We start from the raw sequence: 15,842 nt of genomic DNA, 5'->3' as shown, positions 1-15,842 counted from the left end.
TTGGTGAAAACCCCATGTTGATATGGTCATTCATTTGGTCGGAGTAGACATAACAGTATTTTCAAGATGACCATCATGTTAACCATACTGTTAGAATCTTTTCATTAAAACCCAATGAAACATCATAAAAAAAACTCTTTTGTGAAAACCCCATATTAAAATGACTTTACAGTTCAGAGAAGCAGTGAAAGCAAGATTTTCAAGATGGCCACCATGGTGGCGATATTGGATGTCAGATAAGCACCATTTTACTTTAGGATCAACATGATATCACACAAAGTCTTCAAGTGAAAACCTCATGTTAATAGGACTTTCCATTTTGGATGAGTGATGACAAGATTTTCAGGACATGTCATGGCTTCCATAGAGGATGTCAGACTGACACCATTTCCATTTAGGACCAACAATAAATCATAAATCTTTTGCTAAAGGAACAATGATGATATGACCAGCCATCTTCAACAAGTAGTGAAAACAAGATGTTTAAGATGGCTATTGTGGCGGCTATATTTGAGGTATGATTGGCACCATTTTCATTTAGGAATGAGCTCAACCACATGTCATAAGACGTCTTGCAGTAATAACCTTTCGATGATATTACCATTCATTCTGGAAAATTAGTGATAACATGATTTTCAAGATGGCCTCGGTAGTGGTCATGCTGGGTGTCTGAATGGCACCATTTTCATAGGATCAACTAGTAATTGTAAGAAGTCTTTTTCATCTAGAAATGGGTAGACATTATAAGAAGGCTTGTAGTGAAAACATCATGTAAATATGATTTTTCATTCAGGAAGAGTGGCATAAACAAGATTTTTCAAGATGACTGCTGTGGTTGCTATACAAGACTACAGATCAGTATCATTTTACGACCAATTAGACATCAATAGAAGTCTTTTAGTGAAACTCCATGCTGATATGACCAGCTATTCAGGAAGAGTATTCATAATAGCGTTTTCAGGATTACTCTTGTGTATGACAGATGATGGATGGATGATCGACAACAGACTATCCCATAATCTCTCCAGGTCTATGACTAGTTGAGCTAAAAAGAACAATGAGAAATTGTTCAATTTTTTTTTCTTTTCTTCTACTTCAGTAACAGTGGCCTTATAGGATGGCGAATCAGTATCACCTATATACGTCATAAATCCCTTCATGCCAAGATGCTATTTTTTGCAATTGTGGTGAAACTGTGTTTTGAAAATAAGACATTTAGATGTTTCTTTCACTGTAATGTTGGCCATATCTGATGGCTGACCTGCAAGATTTGTCCAAATTTGAAAGGATTTCATGCTGTGAAGATTTCTGTCAAATGTGTTTGAATTGTGTTAACCAGCCTTTGAATAACAAAGTTTTGAATCGCATAAGTGTAAAGCTTCTAAAAATATTTTTAATAGCTATGTCAAATTAGGTGAAGGATCAGCATCATAAGTGAAAAATTCAAAGGCCTTCATGCCAGGAAGCTTTCTATGGAATTTTGTCCAATTCTGCTGAGTAGTTTTGAGAAGTCATTTTACTCTTTCTTGCAGTGGCCATACTGGATGATCGATTGTCGTCATTTACAAACTCAAAAGGTCTTCATGCCAAAGGCGTTTTCTATAAAATTTAGTCTAATTCTGCTGAACAGGGGGAGGGGGTCTTTTCCATGTAAGTTGTTTATAAACATTTTTTTAAAAAAAATTACTTTCTGCAATGGCACCTATATTGGATAGCAGCTTAGTAACACATCTAAAAGCCTGGAAGGGCTTGCTTCCAGAATACTTCCTATGATATTTGGTTCAAAGCTAGTCCAGCAGTTCTATAGCATTTAAAAAGAGCAAATATTGATGGAAAGATTACACACAGGTGAAAGATGATCCAAATGGCCTTGTGAGCCGCAAATGATTTCAGACAAGATAATTTAAACAGAAATTTCCTAAATCTAGAGAAATGAACCACATAGAAAAGTTGAGAAAAATTACTAATAGGTATTAGGTAATCGTGATTTCTTGATTCTGGGGCATTACAACATGGAAAAAATAAAACTTATGAATCATAAAAACATATTTAGTCTTAAATGTTTAAGTTGGTGGGTATGTAAAACATCAACCATACAAGCTTTCCAGGTAATAACAATAGTAACTAGCAATGAGAATATGATAAAATTTCATGATCTTCAGTTTCTGTAAACCAACCAAATATCAGATGTTAATTGATCAAAAATCAATCATTAATCAATTGATTGGCAACATGCTGTCTAGCCAAAAAGAGACTATTTTTTACATCACCTGCAGTCCAAAACTGGGAGAATGGTACAGAACTAAATTTTGACCAAAAATTATCAGAGACATCAAAATCAATTAATTGATAAACCTGATAAATTAGAACAGTGCTTATACCAAAATTTGAATTGCTAATGTCACTCATAGTATAGCTCAAGTTAAAGTCAATCTAACACACCATAGAGTTACAAATGAAGTTCAATTTTCATAAATGACAAATAGAAAACATATTTTTTGGTTTGTGTTTTACGTGTATTGAATGAGATCTCTGATTTTATAAGACTGATGTTAAAAATCCTAGAAATGAAAATAAAATAATGAAATATTAAAATATTGTATTCAGTGTCGTTTTTGGGAATGGGATACAGAACAAGCACACTGATAAGTACTTATATATATATATATATATATATATATATATATATATATATATATATATATATATATGCAATGAAAAACAAGATGGGAAACATAAAGCTCTACTATGGGAGAGGATTCAGTCACATGAAAGCACTAGTATGTAACAAATGATGTATCAAAACAAAACGTACAATATAGTTCAATGATGAAAGCATAAGCAGAAAAAAGAAGAAATTTATCCTATCAATGAAATTATATGCAAACAACACATAGGCAAATAAAATGTATTACACACATGCCTATCAAATGCTATAGAAGTGGAAATGAACACTGAAATGCTGAACTGTCCTTTACAATTAAGGCAAATACTTTTTCATGAAAAGAGCATTCATGCTAGCATTCAGTGGGATGATTTAGGAAGTGGACATGACAAAAAAATTGCTATCTAGCAAGCCAGAACTAAATTCATGGATGATACAACATTAAGCCATGGAGAGAGAGAAAGAGGTATACCTTGGGTGAAGCTAGGTGTCATTTGCTCTCCCGACACTATGTTCCTCAAAAATTTGCAACTTCCCCATATTAAATTATTATAATAGGACAAAGGTAATGAAAATGTCCCCTGACTGTTTAGTCTTGGTATAACAATGGAGAGAGATGTAACAAATTCTCGATTATAATGTAAATCTAATGCAATCCTTTGAAAATCTAATGTACTCCCTATAAAATGGGCACCCACATAAAGAAAGGATCTTTCAGGTCTGGGGGCATATCATAAATATCCATTTATAAGTCGAGTCCAATTGCAAATAACATAGGCTCTGACGTTTTGTCATACAGCAGATCAGTATTTATATTATTTATTCTAATTGCAATGACCCAGATCTGCCAGCGCATTATGCAATGATAGATCTGGGTCTGTGCAGTTTGTAGTTGGACTCAATTTATAAGTATGTATAATAATTACTCTTTTTTTTAATCTTCTACTATCACAGAAATGCAACATTTAAAAGGCCTCCCGTGGCAAGTAATGATAAACTCAAAACATTGATGATAAATTTTCTATGCTGAAAAGCTTATAGTTCCATACAGTTTCTTCTCAGTCTGCTGTATTCTCCTAACTGTTTTAAATGACATCACCAATTTAACTCTGTTAAACAAAACAGCTTGGAGTCAGATAATTGAATAAAATGATAAATGTGACAACCAGAGCAATTAGTTGTGGGTGCATTGCAAACATCTATACTAACTACAGTTTGCTAACCAGAGACTCAAACAGAGAAACTTGTGGAAATAACTAAATTTAGGTGAAAGGACAATTAGGGGACACAAATCTTCTAAGTTATGCTGCAGAAACCAAGGGAGTTTGCATGATCAGGGGCAATAACTCCTCAACATGATAATATGGAATGTTGGAAATGTAACTCATACAGGGTCTGCTCAGTATAAAGTTGCATGTCAAAACTGGTTGAAATCCAACAACCAATTTTAATATAATCTGGGGGACAAGCAAATATGGGGCATATCTACTGTAAATGATGTAGTGATATGTTGGAAATCAACCTAATTCAAGGTCTCATTAACATAAAGCAACATAACCAAACTTGGCTAAACAGCAACAAGACTTGGTAAAGTTATGCTGTGCAAAAAAATCATCAAGTGTGGCAACCAGGCAGCACAATTCCTGTATATAATATTATGCATAGATTGAAATCAAACTAATTAACGGTCTTGTCAATATAAAGCCCATACTAGATTTGGTTGAAAATTAATAATTCTTGGTAAAGTTATGTTATTTAAATCAAATTCAGCAGGACTGAAAATGAGGGGGTATAACTCCATATCAGATCTGCTGAAATCCAACAAACCTTGGTAAAGTAATGCTGTGAAAACCCAAGTAAAAGAATGGGCAATCAGGGGGCATAACTCCTATAAATGATGCAATTGAATGCTCAAATTCAAACTCCAACAAGGTATTATCACTACAAAGATCCAAACCAAATTGATTGAAAATCAACAAACGATGGCAAATATATGCTGCAGAAACGAAAGTTAGCAGGTGCACAACTCATATAAATGACACTGTGAAATACTCTAATTGAAATTAATTAAGGTGCCATAACTATTAAACTGCACACCAAATTTGGCTGAAATCCAGCAAATGCTAGCAAAGATATACAAATAAAACCAAAGACAGGTGGTTGGGCAATCATATGACAATGCCATGGAATGTTATAATTCAAATTAATTACTGATCTGCATACCAAATGCAGACGTGCCCACCCTAAAAAAAATCTAAGAAATGCAGTTGATTTTTTTCCTCTTAAGTCTTGACTAGTTTTCAGTTATGGTATCACAAAATACAATTTACTGCTATTGTAAAGTTGGAAAACATGTTTAAAAAATTTGCTACCAGAAAATGATGCAGCGATGGTAATCATTATTTTCAAATGAAAAATAAATCCACTAAATTTAATATGAAACCTGGATTCAAATAAAAAATGAATGGGCTGATTATCCCGATTTTACCACAAAATTTCTATCTCCGTAACTTTTGCTTTGATTCCATAAGTCAGTATTTTAATGATCATCTTCATAAGACTTATGGCAAAATCATAAGGATTGGCAGGTCTGAATCTGACTACAGTTTTGATTAAAGTTAAAATGCTAGTAACAGGAGGCTGGAATAAAATTCTTCTAAGGTTTCATCAAAACATGCATACAACATTTGCTCCAAATGCAATGATTGCCAGTAAAGTTATCTTGTGGAAACCAACTGCTGAGAGATGGATGGACAGACAAACAACCAGCAGGACAATGTGATCACTATAGGGTTCCAATGAAATTGGCTAGCAATTACCTAATAAGAATTGGGATGAAATAAATTCAACAAGCTCCAACTCTGGCACTACAGTTTAACAACATTTTGACTCAAGTAATATTACTCTACTGTTTTGCCTTCAGAACTATATGCTTAGTTTTACCCCAAGCGTACCAAAATATGTAATATGCATCTTTATACATGTAATCTCATTTTTAAATTTAATATGTACATTTTTTTGTTATAAGAATATCTTCTAGAATAGAGCTGTGGTGGATCAGTTGGTTGAGTGTCAGACTCATAATCCAAGGGATGCAGGTTAAATACCTGCTAGGTCAACTCAGGTAGGCTGCCTTGGTGCCCTTGGGAAAGGCACTTGGCACTCATTCCTTCAACATGACACAGCCAATCACATGCTAAAACTGCTGTTAACCCCCCTCCCCAATTATTTGGAAGCAGTGTTTAAAATAGACAATGCCCATGTTGCCGCTGTGCAACAGACAAAATAACATGCTAATTGCTCCCACATTATATAGCAAATGATAAATTGGCTAGGTTTGACTAAGTGAAGGATGTGTAAATATATGGCATTTCAAAAAGACTAATAACTAGCACAAAGTCATATAAACTCAGTGTACAACCTCTCATGTCAAGTTTTTGATAATTTGTTTAAAAAAGCAACAAAAAATGCCATATCCCACATATTTTACAAAAAAGTTGCATGTTTAACTGTTAACTAGGTTGTTGGTACAGAATTACAATTAAGCTGTTATCAAGGGTTCCCATTAGCATGCAATTAGTATTACTACTCCTCATGAATATACCGGTAACTAGGTAGGAAGGCTAACCTGTCATTTGTAGGAACCGTGACCAGAGGGATGGTGTGCTACAGTGAAGGAAGGAAAATATGTTAAGTTTTATCTCCTTAATTTCAGGCTGTGGGATTGTAAAACAAGATGCCCAAGTAGACCTGATATCACTCACCTTGGTAGTTGATATATGTCAGCAAGTAAATGCAAACTCACAAACATTAAGATTCCCATCCATGAAAGCTGTTGTGGATAAGTGGACTCATGATCAGAACGTTGTAGGTTCAAATCCCAACATGATCAGCCTAGATCCTCATTAATATGCGTGGATTTTGATCAAAATTAACCTCATCTGATATATTGATAATACAAACTTATAACTGCAGCCAATCAGATGCAAGATCATGTAATTAATATTCTTTTATGTTCCTCATAAGGGAATGTATCCAGAAGTTTACATACCAGATCTGATCAAAATCATTAGATACATGTATGTTGACAAGCTCAGCCAATCAGATACAACAGTCCTTATTAATATGTGTGGATGTCACTCATCTGAGATTTTGATGATTTACACTTACATATTAATCTGATCATGATCAGAAATATTAGTGTTCTTGACTTATTCCAATTATATAAATGAGCACCTCATTAATATATGTAGATCCCACACACAGACTCATCCAAGGTCCTGATGATATATGGCTAGTGATTTTAAAAAATCTGATCATAAATGAAGTCCATATAGTGTGTCAACTGACAGACAATACATGATGAACAATGGACAGAAAGGCATACCATAAGCTCACTTGACCTTTGATCAGGTGAACTAAAAACATTCACACTCTGATTCAAGTGAAAATTTTAATGTCTGAGTGGTAGATGATTTGACTTGAGTCAAGTAGACTTTATAAATTTGAGTTGAGTCTGAGCTTTGAGTGTGAAAATACTTGTTTCACATTCCTAAACATGTATGGTATGTTTTCCAGTGAAGAACAACAATGGTGAATGTTTCTTGCATAACATGCCTGCTGTCTTTTATTATATGACCTTCTTCTATACTATGATCATAGTGCAAACAAACTGGCACAAATTTCATTAATTTGATCTTCAACATTCTTTCACAATATACATTAAATGCACCTACACTTACATCACTAAATTGTGCACCAGTTGAAGTTAGCCTCCAGCAAACATGATGTTTGCTCTGATTGACCGAGCTATATAAACAGATTCTGTAGTCTGATTTGGAGTCAACAAAGTCATTGTTGTAGCTGTTACTTTTTTAGATTCATGTTCTCATTATTATTTATAAAAGTATCCATTTTGTATTACAACTGAATCAAGGACTATATATTTATATCTGCCTGTATTGTTAAATTGGTGGGATAAGAGTAAACTTTTTTTTTAACCTGCTGTCATCTGAACAATTATATACGCAATCTTTAGTACACATTTCAGGTGCTGTGTATTGTCATTATCAACCACTGTTTTGTGAATGCCTATGCATGTTTAAGCATAATTTAAAATTTACACTCAATTAAGGACAAGAAATTTTCAGTGGGTTTTAACATTGCATCAGTATTCACAATATGCCATTTTGACCAAAACACTTTTATTCTCCTCAGATACTTGACAAAATTAATCCACATTTATGTATCAGATTAAAAGAGGAAAATTTCAACCAAGGGATAAGAATTTTGCACCAGACAACTCGGGCTTGTGTCCGATTGAAAATTCTGACTTGGAGGTGGAATTTTCAAATCCTGCATAGATTCTATTGATAATCTTGGAGTCAAAGGTCAATACTTAATCTTATCAATGTACATACAGTTTATTCAATTTCAATTTCAAATCTACATTCTGTTAAAAGGCTTACATGATTTAGGCATTACTTGAAATAAGCTCATGACTTGATTGGCCTATTGGGCAGCAGTAATGAGAAACTATTAAAATAGAAAATGAGCTGCTGATAATATAAAAAACACATAGCACATCTTTACATCAAGGCTTGGATGAACTCTTCATAAAGATATATTTCAGCAACAACTCAAATCTGCAATCCCACAGCAAAAAAGCAATGGCAAATACATTTTTAGAAAGACATGATGTGAGTTTGTAATGAATTCTAATAAAACTATTCATTATTTTCTTTGTACTCTTTCTATTGCATTAAAATCCCAAAACATTAATGCTGAATAAGGCACTATGATGAAGCACTGCATTCATGTGAGATACTGAAGTTAGCAAACAGAAATGAAACTGGCATATCATAAAAACAGCATTCATTTGAGATATTTTAGTGAGTCAACTGGAAATGATAACTGGCATGTTAAAGAACAGCATTCATTTGAGATATTTTAGAGAGTCAACTGGAAATGATACTGGCATGTTTGAAAAAAACAACATTCATATGAGCTGTTTCAGTAAAAGTCAAAAGGATACGACACTGGCACATTTGACAAAATGCTGTATTACTAAAACAATAATCCATATCTGATGCTATCACTATGTGTTGCATGTCACTTAACTGTTTGTATGAAAAGTCTGCGAAACATCCTTTAAGGCATAAAGATGCATATGCTTGAGAAACTCAAACATACCAAATCTGGTAACAAAATATCTACTTACATGTCTAAATTAACATGTTCACAATATATATAGTAAAAAAATATGTAATCGCCTTTGACCTTAAGCCTGATATCAAGGACAGATGATCACTGAACCAGACATGCCAATATGACTCAGGAATGTAAACATTACAAAACTGGTATATGACTATAATAGGAATACTTCAAATTTTATCCAACAATTTATTTTAAGCAGTATATGATACTGATATAAAGTGTTTTCTAGTTGAAAAGTGTTTCCCAGTCTTCTTTCCCATAATGTATCATACTAAAATCCATAGAAAAGAAACAAACATTGTCTAATGCTGATATCTTGCATATTCTGTTTTCAATTTCTGTAGTGCACATTTTTTATTGTTGAAGTGAAGTCTGTATCCATCGCTGTTTGTTCAAAATCTTTTATGAACTTTCACAGGAGATTTAGCATACTAAGCTGATGTGGACTTTTTAGATACAAGTACACAGGCACCATTTTCAGGACCAATTAGATATTGCAAGAAATATTTTAGTTAAAACTCAATGTCAATGCCACCAATCTTTTAGAGTGAGTAGTTGTAACAAGATTTTGTAGATGGTCATTACTGGTGAAACAGCAGTGAAAACATTCAAGATATTCTACTCCAAAAAATTGGTTTCTTCTTCAATTACATTATCCGGTAATACCTAAAAAGACAAGGTAAGAGGTGGAGGGAGTTATATCCCCTTAACTCAGATAAGGCCAATCTCCATTCCAGTAAGGCAGCTTCATCTTGAGATAATCATAGGCTGGAGTGTGACAGCTGGAAGCTGGGTTGTGATTCCACATACCTGGATGCAGCTGCTTGGAAAAAAACTTTCCCCTGGCAAATCCAACTTAAGTCACTGAGCTGCATCACTGAGAAGTTACCAAATGACCTGGGACAGTAGCCTGTTGTGCTGCTGTAGGTTCCAACAGGTCAAACTGAGCCCTTGAAATAAATGATCTTGTGGGTAAGGCAAAGTCATCTCTGCCCGCTATATCACAGCTTGTACAGTGTCAGGGAACATTCGCACTAGAACGTTATGCTCGCTGCAACAGCCATAACTTTATGAGCTGAAATGCATAATAATTTCATTTGATAATGGTTAATTTTTCTGTATGCAAGTAACCCATCTGCTGCATGACAACAGAGCCCTCAGCTGATATACTGTCCTTTTCCTCATTCAAAGGTATAGACAGATGAGATCTCCCACTTCACAATGGCTTGGTTCATTCAGATACTGCTATGAAGGGACCTACAGATGGCCCCAAGGTAAAGGGTCCAACAAGAAAATAGGTTTCACAACAAAAGGTTGATTGCCCATGAGCAGGAACCTGTTCTTAACCATGAAAGTAGAGGCTGTTATGAGTTTAATTTAATGATCACAGTATAGTTGTAAATAGTTTGGATGGACCAACAAGGCATATATCTCTATGATCCTGCCAGCTGTTTTTAGCTACAGCGACTATGAAGCAGAGGTGAACCTACAACACTCTCATCAAATGGCACCTTCTTCAGCCATGTCTAAACTTAATGTTAATTCTCTTTTGGGCACAGGGTCAAAGCTTTCAGTCAAAATTAGTCAAGAAATGCCAGGTCAGAAAAAATCTGTTTGGTTCTTTATCCTCCCTTCTGAGATTGTGGAATGGTAGCTTTTATCATGAGGGGTCCTAGCTTCTTCACCTCAAACAGCCATTGGAGAATATTAGCCAATGGGGTAATGATGCTTCAAGTGGAATTTGATGTGTTTCTGCTTGCCCCACCCCTAGAAAATCTGTCCACCTGCCTTCATATATTTTCAGAGTGGTGAGCCTTCTCACCTGCGAAATTCTAGTCAACAATTGTTCTGAGAAATATTTAAACACCCCACACACATGGACTTGTTTGATATGATCCAAGCATGCTTCATGATCTTTGGGATTAGAGCTGTTGGAGGATCAGTATATTCGTCCAGACTGTTCAGGCATATGGAAAAAGCACTGACTGCCCAGGCCATGAAACTGGAAAAACAGAAGTTGGAAACTTTGCATTCCACCTTGTCACCAACAGATCTATGAGTAGTCAGCCTCAGCAGGAACAGAATACTGAAGGGTGACTTTTACCAGTTGGTTTGGATTAGTTAATTCTATCTACAGAAGGCTGCCAATACATTTGTCTGCTGGACTGTAATTTACTTGAATGTGGATTTGTTGTCAATTACACCACCTGAGAAATCCCAAACCAGGAAGCACACTGTGAGATTTGGTCCCCATTTGCCTTTGGAAATTATTCACTACAGTGAATTTGTTTAGGAAAGAATGAAATGCTCTTTCAATACAGTATTGTCAGCCACCAATTAGTCACTATAGCCTTTACCTCTCAGAGATTCATGTGTAATAGTTGGTCCTGAAAGCTTGCAGGAGGTGGAAAGCAGAACCTGAAATTCTGGCATCTGTACAGACTGTGATTTCCAGAGGCTGGACCTACATGGGAGCATCAGCTTAAGTCAAGTGTGATTATTCCACTGGCCAAGATGTGATCTCATTAAGATGAGCGAAGACATCATCAAAGAAGATTTTAACACATGCTCTTGAGGAACAAAACCCTGTTCACAAGAATTTTGAAATCTATACCTAATAGGGTAAAATCTTGAGATGGTACCATAATAGAATTGTCAATGTTGACGAGGAATCCAAGGTAGATCAGACATGACACAAAAGCTGTATACCTGATATAAAATGTAATGTACCTGGTGCTTTTGGATAGCGATGATCAAGTAGTTGGAAATCACTGATGCTGAGATAAACCTGTCCTGATTAAATAGATATAGAGCTGAAGCAATCTGGATATTGAGTGGATGTCCGCTTAGTACTAGTCATTTGGGATGTCTGTAATTAAGGGCATCTTACTAAGAGAATGTGGCACAAAATATGGTCTGGAAGTCTTGTGAAATAATATTTACTATGCACACTACTGCAACACAAATGTCTTCCATTACTTTGGAAATGCTGAATTCCTTCAAACAGGAAATCATGGCATTATGTTTGTCGGAATCAACAGAATGGGAAGACATGTGCCCCATTATGCATACCTTGGAGGATCATTCCAGTTCCTTTGATCTCTCAAAGGAGATGAGGGCATGACTTTAGGTCTCTGGGCCCATGAGGTTTGCCTCTCGATCTGTGTGATCTGTGTGTATGTGATTTTGATTTTTAATGTAGCTTTAACAATTTTTCAGTCGTATCGCTACAATGTCTGCAGTGTGTCAGTTTATAGTGATGTTTACACTGAGGCATCATGCTGAAGACATGTAGCATGATAACCCACCCAGTCACATTATCCTGACACCAGGCCAACCAGTCCTAATACTAACCTCTTAATGCTAAGCACCAAGCAAGGCAGCTGTTAGTATCATTTTTGTAAGTCTCTGGTATGACTTGGCCGGGGATCGAAACCCACGACCTCCTGCATGCGAGGCCGACGCTCTAACCAGAGCGGTCTCCATGTTGTGATCTAAGGGAGGTTACATGATGACAGCCCAGATAGCAGAAAGGGAGAAAAATGCATCTCTTCTATCTGTTACTGCATAAGCCATAAGAGAGACTGACTCCCCAACAACAGTGTTAGTGGAGTTCTTAATGGATTTAAAGCCCCCGAAACTAAGTCCAACATGGGTCTTAACTCTATGATATACAGAAGCACATACTGCCTTTCACTGGGTGAAGCTAGCTTGTATTCAAGTTACTGAAATACAGTCATTTATCTTCAACTCAACAAGACTTTGATTCTTGTCCTGGATCAAGAAATGATGTTGTAGCTTTCAAGCATGAATCACTGTATATTGTAATCTCAAGACAACTGCTGATAGTATTATTAAAATAAAGGCATTGAGTCTGGGACTGCAATGTCATCACAGTCAGTACTATACTAGCATGTTGCGAAAGATCATGAGGCCATCTGACATTCATCTTTGATGGCAATGTTGTTGCTGTCCTTATAGGGTTTAATGCCATTTTTCAGCACAAGATAGGCTATATATGTCAGCCAGTATAAATGGTGGAGGAAGAACTCAGGAAAACCCCAGAAAGAACCACTGACTCACGAGAAGCTACTGGCAAGCTTTCTCATGTACCCACACTGGCCGAGCCAGAGACTCAAACCCATGCAGATAGAGGTAAGATGGCAGAGATCCATATTGGTGCGCACTTCAGACCACTTGGCCACATGGGGCCCCTGTGATGGCAATGGACTGATAAAGGGTTATGGACTACACTGGATCTATTAATGCTACCTGGGTACTATGGCACAATACATGGGTCTGTCATGACACTTGGACACTCTGGTATTATACTAGCCATGAAGCAACTTAAGTCTGTTGTGGTATCAAGGCACTGTGGCCCTATACTGGCTATGGACTGACATGGGTCCTAAAATGGACAGAGACCACGCAATCTGCAATACTGAGGCCAGTGTGATATCAGTTCACCCATAACCTCAGGATAAGAAAAGGCCCTATTGGAATCATTGTCAAGATTTATATCTGATAGATGAGTCCAGTTTTGAGCAGGACCATCATTTCTGTTACATTGGTGCCAAGGTCATAATACCATTTGCTGACTGGACATAGAGGACAAAAACATAACTACAGCAAGTACTTTAACAGTAAGCCATGACAGACCATCCTGGAACATTTCAATGTTGGTCATTTATGGCACTGAGATGAGACAGATCTGTAATATGTATGGACTGATTCATGGCTATGGACTGACCCAAATGTCATACAAAGGATGTTGTACTTTAGTGGAATCAGTCTTGATGGTACCTCTAGAAACATCAGTTTGATGAGGTGATGGCAAAGCTGCAACTGTGTATGACATATAGCACCAATGAGCTTTCTTGCTTCCATTGGTTTAACCAGAAGAAATTTGTTTACTAAACTCTACTTCCACTGTTTTAACTAAAAGAATTTGTTCATTAGGCTCGGCTTCCACTGTTTTAACCAGAAGAAATTTATTCATTAAACTAAGCTTCCTATGTTTTTACCAGACGAAATTGCTCACTAAGGTGGTGGTGGTAGCAGCAATGCTAAATGCATCCTCCACTCTAGCAGTGTCCTTTGATACCTTCCCCTAAACTATGTGCTATGAACACAATGTACTTAAAAATTACCCACATGGCCTTCCCTATCTGTAATGTTATTACACAGTCAATGGCGGAAAAGCATCACATACACTTACTATGAAGTGGATGATAGTGATTTAATAAATGTCAACAGAAATTATCTGGTCTGTAATATTATCCAGTCAGTGACTGCAAACACATAATAAATGTCAACAGAAATTATCAGGTCTGTAATATTATCCAGTCAGTGACTGCAAACACATAATAAATGTCAACAGAAATTATCTGATCTGTAATATTATCCAGTCAGTGACTGCAAACACATAATAAGTTCACATCACATTAATGAATGAAAATACTAATGACCAGGGCAGGTATAACAAATTGGCACCAACTCATACATCACAGAATGAAGCTGTTGTTTTAATGAAGTTAGAAAACTTTGTCTTAAACAGAGAGTACAGATGGAGTATACTTATCTTACATGAGAAACTCATACTTCCCTTGTGTGAGAAACTCATACTTCCCTTGTGTGAGAAACTCATACTTCCCTTATGTGAGACTCTCCTCCAACTCACTAACCGAGTGGAAATACCAACTGATACTGGATTTTTGATAGGTCTCTAAGAGAAATGATGATTCCTGCGTGGAAGTAGTAACTACGTATGGACAGGATTTGTAACTAGTTCACTCTTGTCTGACTCCCACCTGTGTGGGCTGACAACTTTTAGCTTTTTTATTGTTAACATTTAACTTGGATGGGAGGAATTTGCATGAAAATGGATATATACTTAACTTGTTATGATCAGGTAATGCATTAGAAGAAGAAACTCCATATAAATACTACCTTCTGTTCAGGAGGTACAGTCACAACAAGGTTTTCATGATAACTGCTGTGATGGCCATAATGGGAGGTCAATTTTGTACCATCTTCATTCACAAAAAAGTGCATATTATTCATTTAGTGAAAAGCCAATGTCAACAAGAGAAGTAGTGAAAACAAGACTGGCCACAATAGGGGCAATGTTGGCCATCAGATTGGCACCATTCTCATGTCATATGAAGTCAATCAGTGAAAATACCAACCATCCATGCAGGAGATGCAGCAATGAAGAGATTTTCAAGATAGTCTTTATTGTAGCCATACTGAAGTCAGATTGGCAGCATTTTCATCTTGGACCATCTACATATCATAAGAAACTTTTCAGTGAAAACCCTATGTCAATACATCAATCTGTTTAGAAGCAGTAGTGATAACAGGGTTTACCATGGCAGCCATACTTCACATTCTTGGGGCATTTAGGACCAACTTGACCTGGTAGTTTAGGAAAAGTAGCTAAAACAAACAACTATTAAAAGACAACTAAAGGCCCATCACACATACCCTTATAGTGTTCAACTAGTAGATTCGAAACAATGAAACTTTTGCACAATGACTGGAGTTCATGGTGACATCTTCCATCCAATGGTGGAAAATAACTTACCTAGGAGAGTTTATAGGGCTTGTATTAGGACCCTTACTACCTCGGGGCTGGTCTTTTACAAAGTTTCGGCACGACGCTAGCTTGCTCTCTAGTGCCTGAAAATTAAGACAGATATAAGCAAGTGATGAAAACTATTTATTTCTGATGTTACCAGTTACCACAGACAATGACAGTAATAAAAGTCCTGCATTCAGTTAAAACAAGGTAAATGCCCAACATAGAAAATCCATTCCAAATCATACAGAACAGAAATTTTTGATCATTTCACATTCAGAAGGATATAAACTGGGATAAAAATTTCTGAAAAAGACATAATAACCTTCAAGGCAAAATGTGATGGACAGTCAAAAAGAAACATACCAACTGAAAAGATGT

The 15,842-nt window shown here is 36.1% G+C and overlaps 1 protein-coding gene across 4 annotated transcripts in view; it reads right to left on the bottom strand.

The window, feature by feature from the left end:
- The window catches only part of LOC149802562 (nuclear distribution protein nudE homolog 1-like), a 131,251-nt gene that overhangs the window by 11,390 nt on the left and 104,019 nt on the right, over window positions 1-15,842 (bottom strand). For 2 of the 4 annotated variants that reach the window (XR_016420060.1, XM_089951824.1), the window contains 2 exons: window positions 15,468-15,562; window positions 6,294-6,331 (listed from right to left, as the gene is read on the bottom strand). Coding sequence is in view for 3 of the 4 variants with exons in the window: in XM_089951824.1 (XP_089807950.1) it covers window positions 6,294-6,331; window positions 15,468-15,562 (133 nt within the window). In the remaining variant the exon portion in view is untranslated. The remainder of the gene's footprint in view (window positions 1-6,293; window positions 6,332-15,467; window positions 15,563-15,842) is intronic. The other 2 variants (XM_089951823.1, XM_089951825.1) reach the window with 1 other exon arrangement.

Source organism: Sinohyriopsis cumingii, chromosome 3 (assembly GCF_028554795.1).
Source record: "Sinohyriopsis cumingii isolate HCF-2022 chromosome 3, ASM2855479v2, whole genome shotgun sequence".
Lineage (NCBI taxonomy): Eukaryota > Metazoa > Mollusca > Bivalvia > Unionida > Unionidae > Sinohyriopsis > Sinohyriopsis cumingii.
The sequence above is the reverse complement of the archived record's forward strand: the minus strand, read 5'-3'. Positions and strand labels throughout refer to the sequence as shown.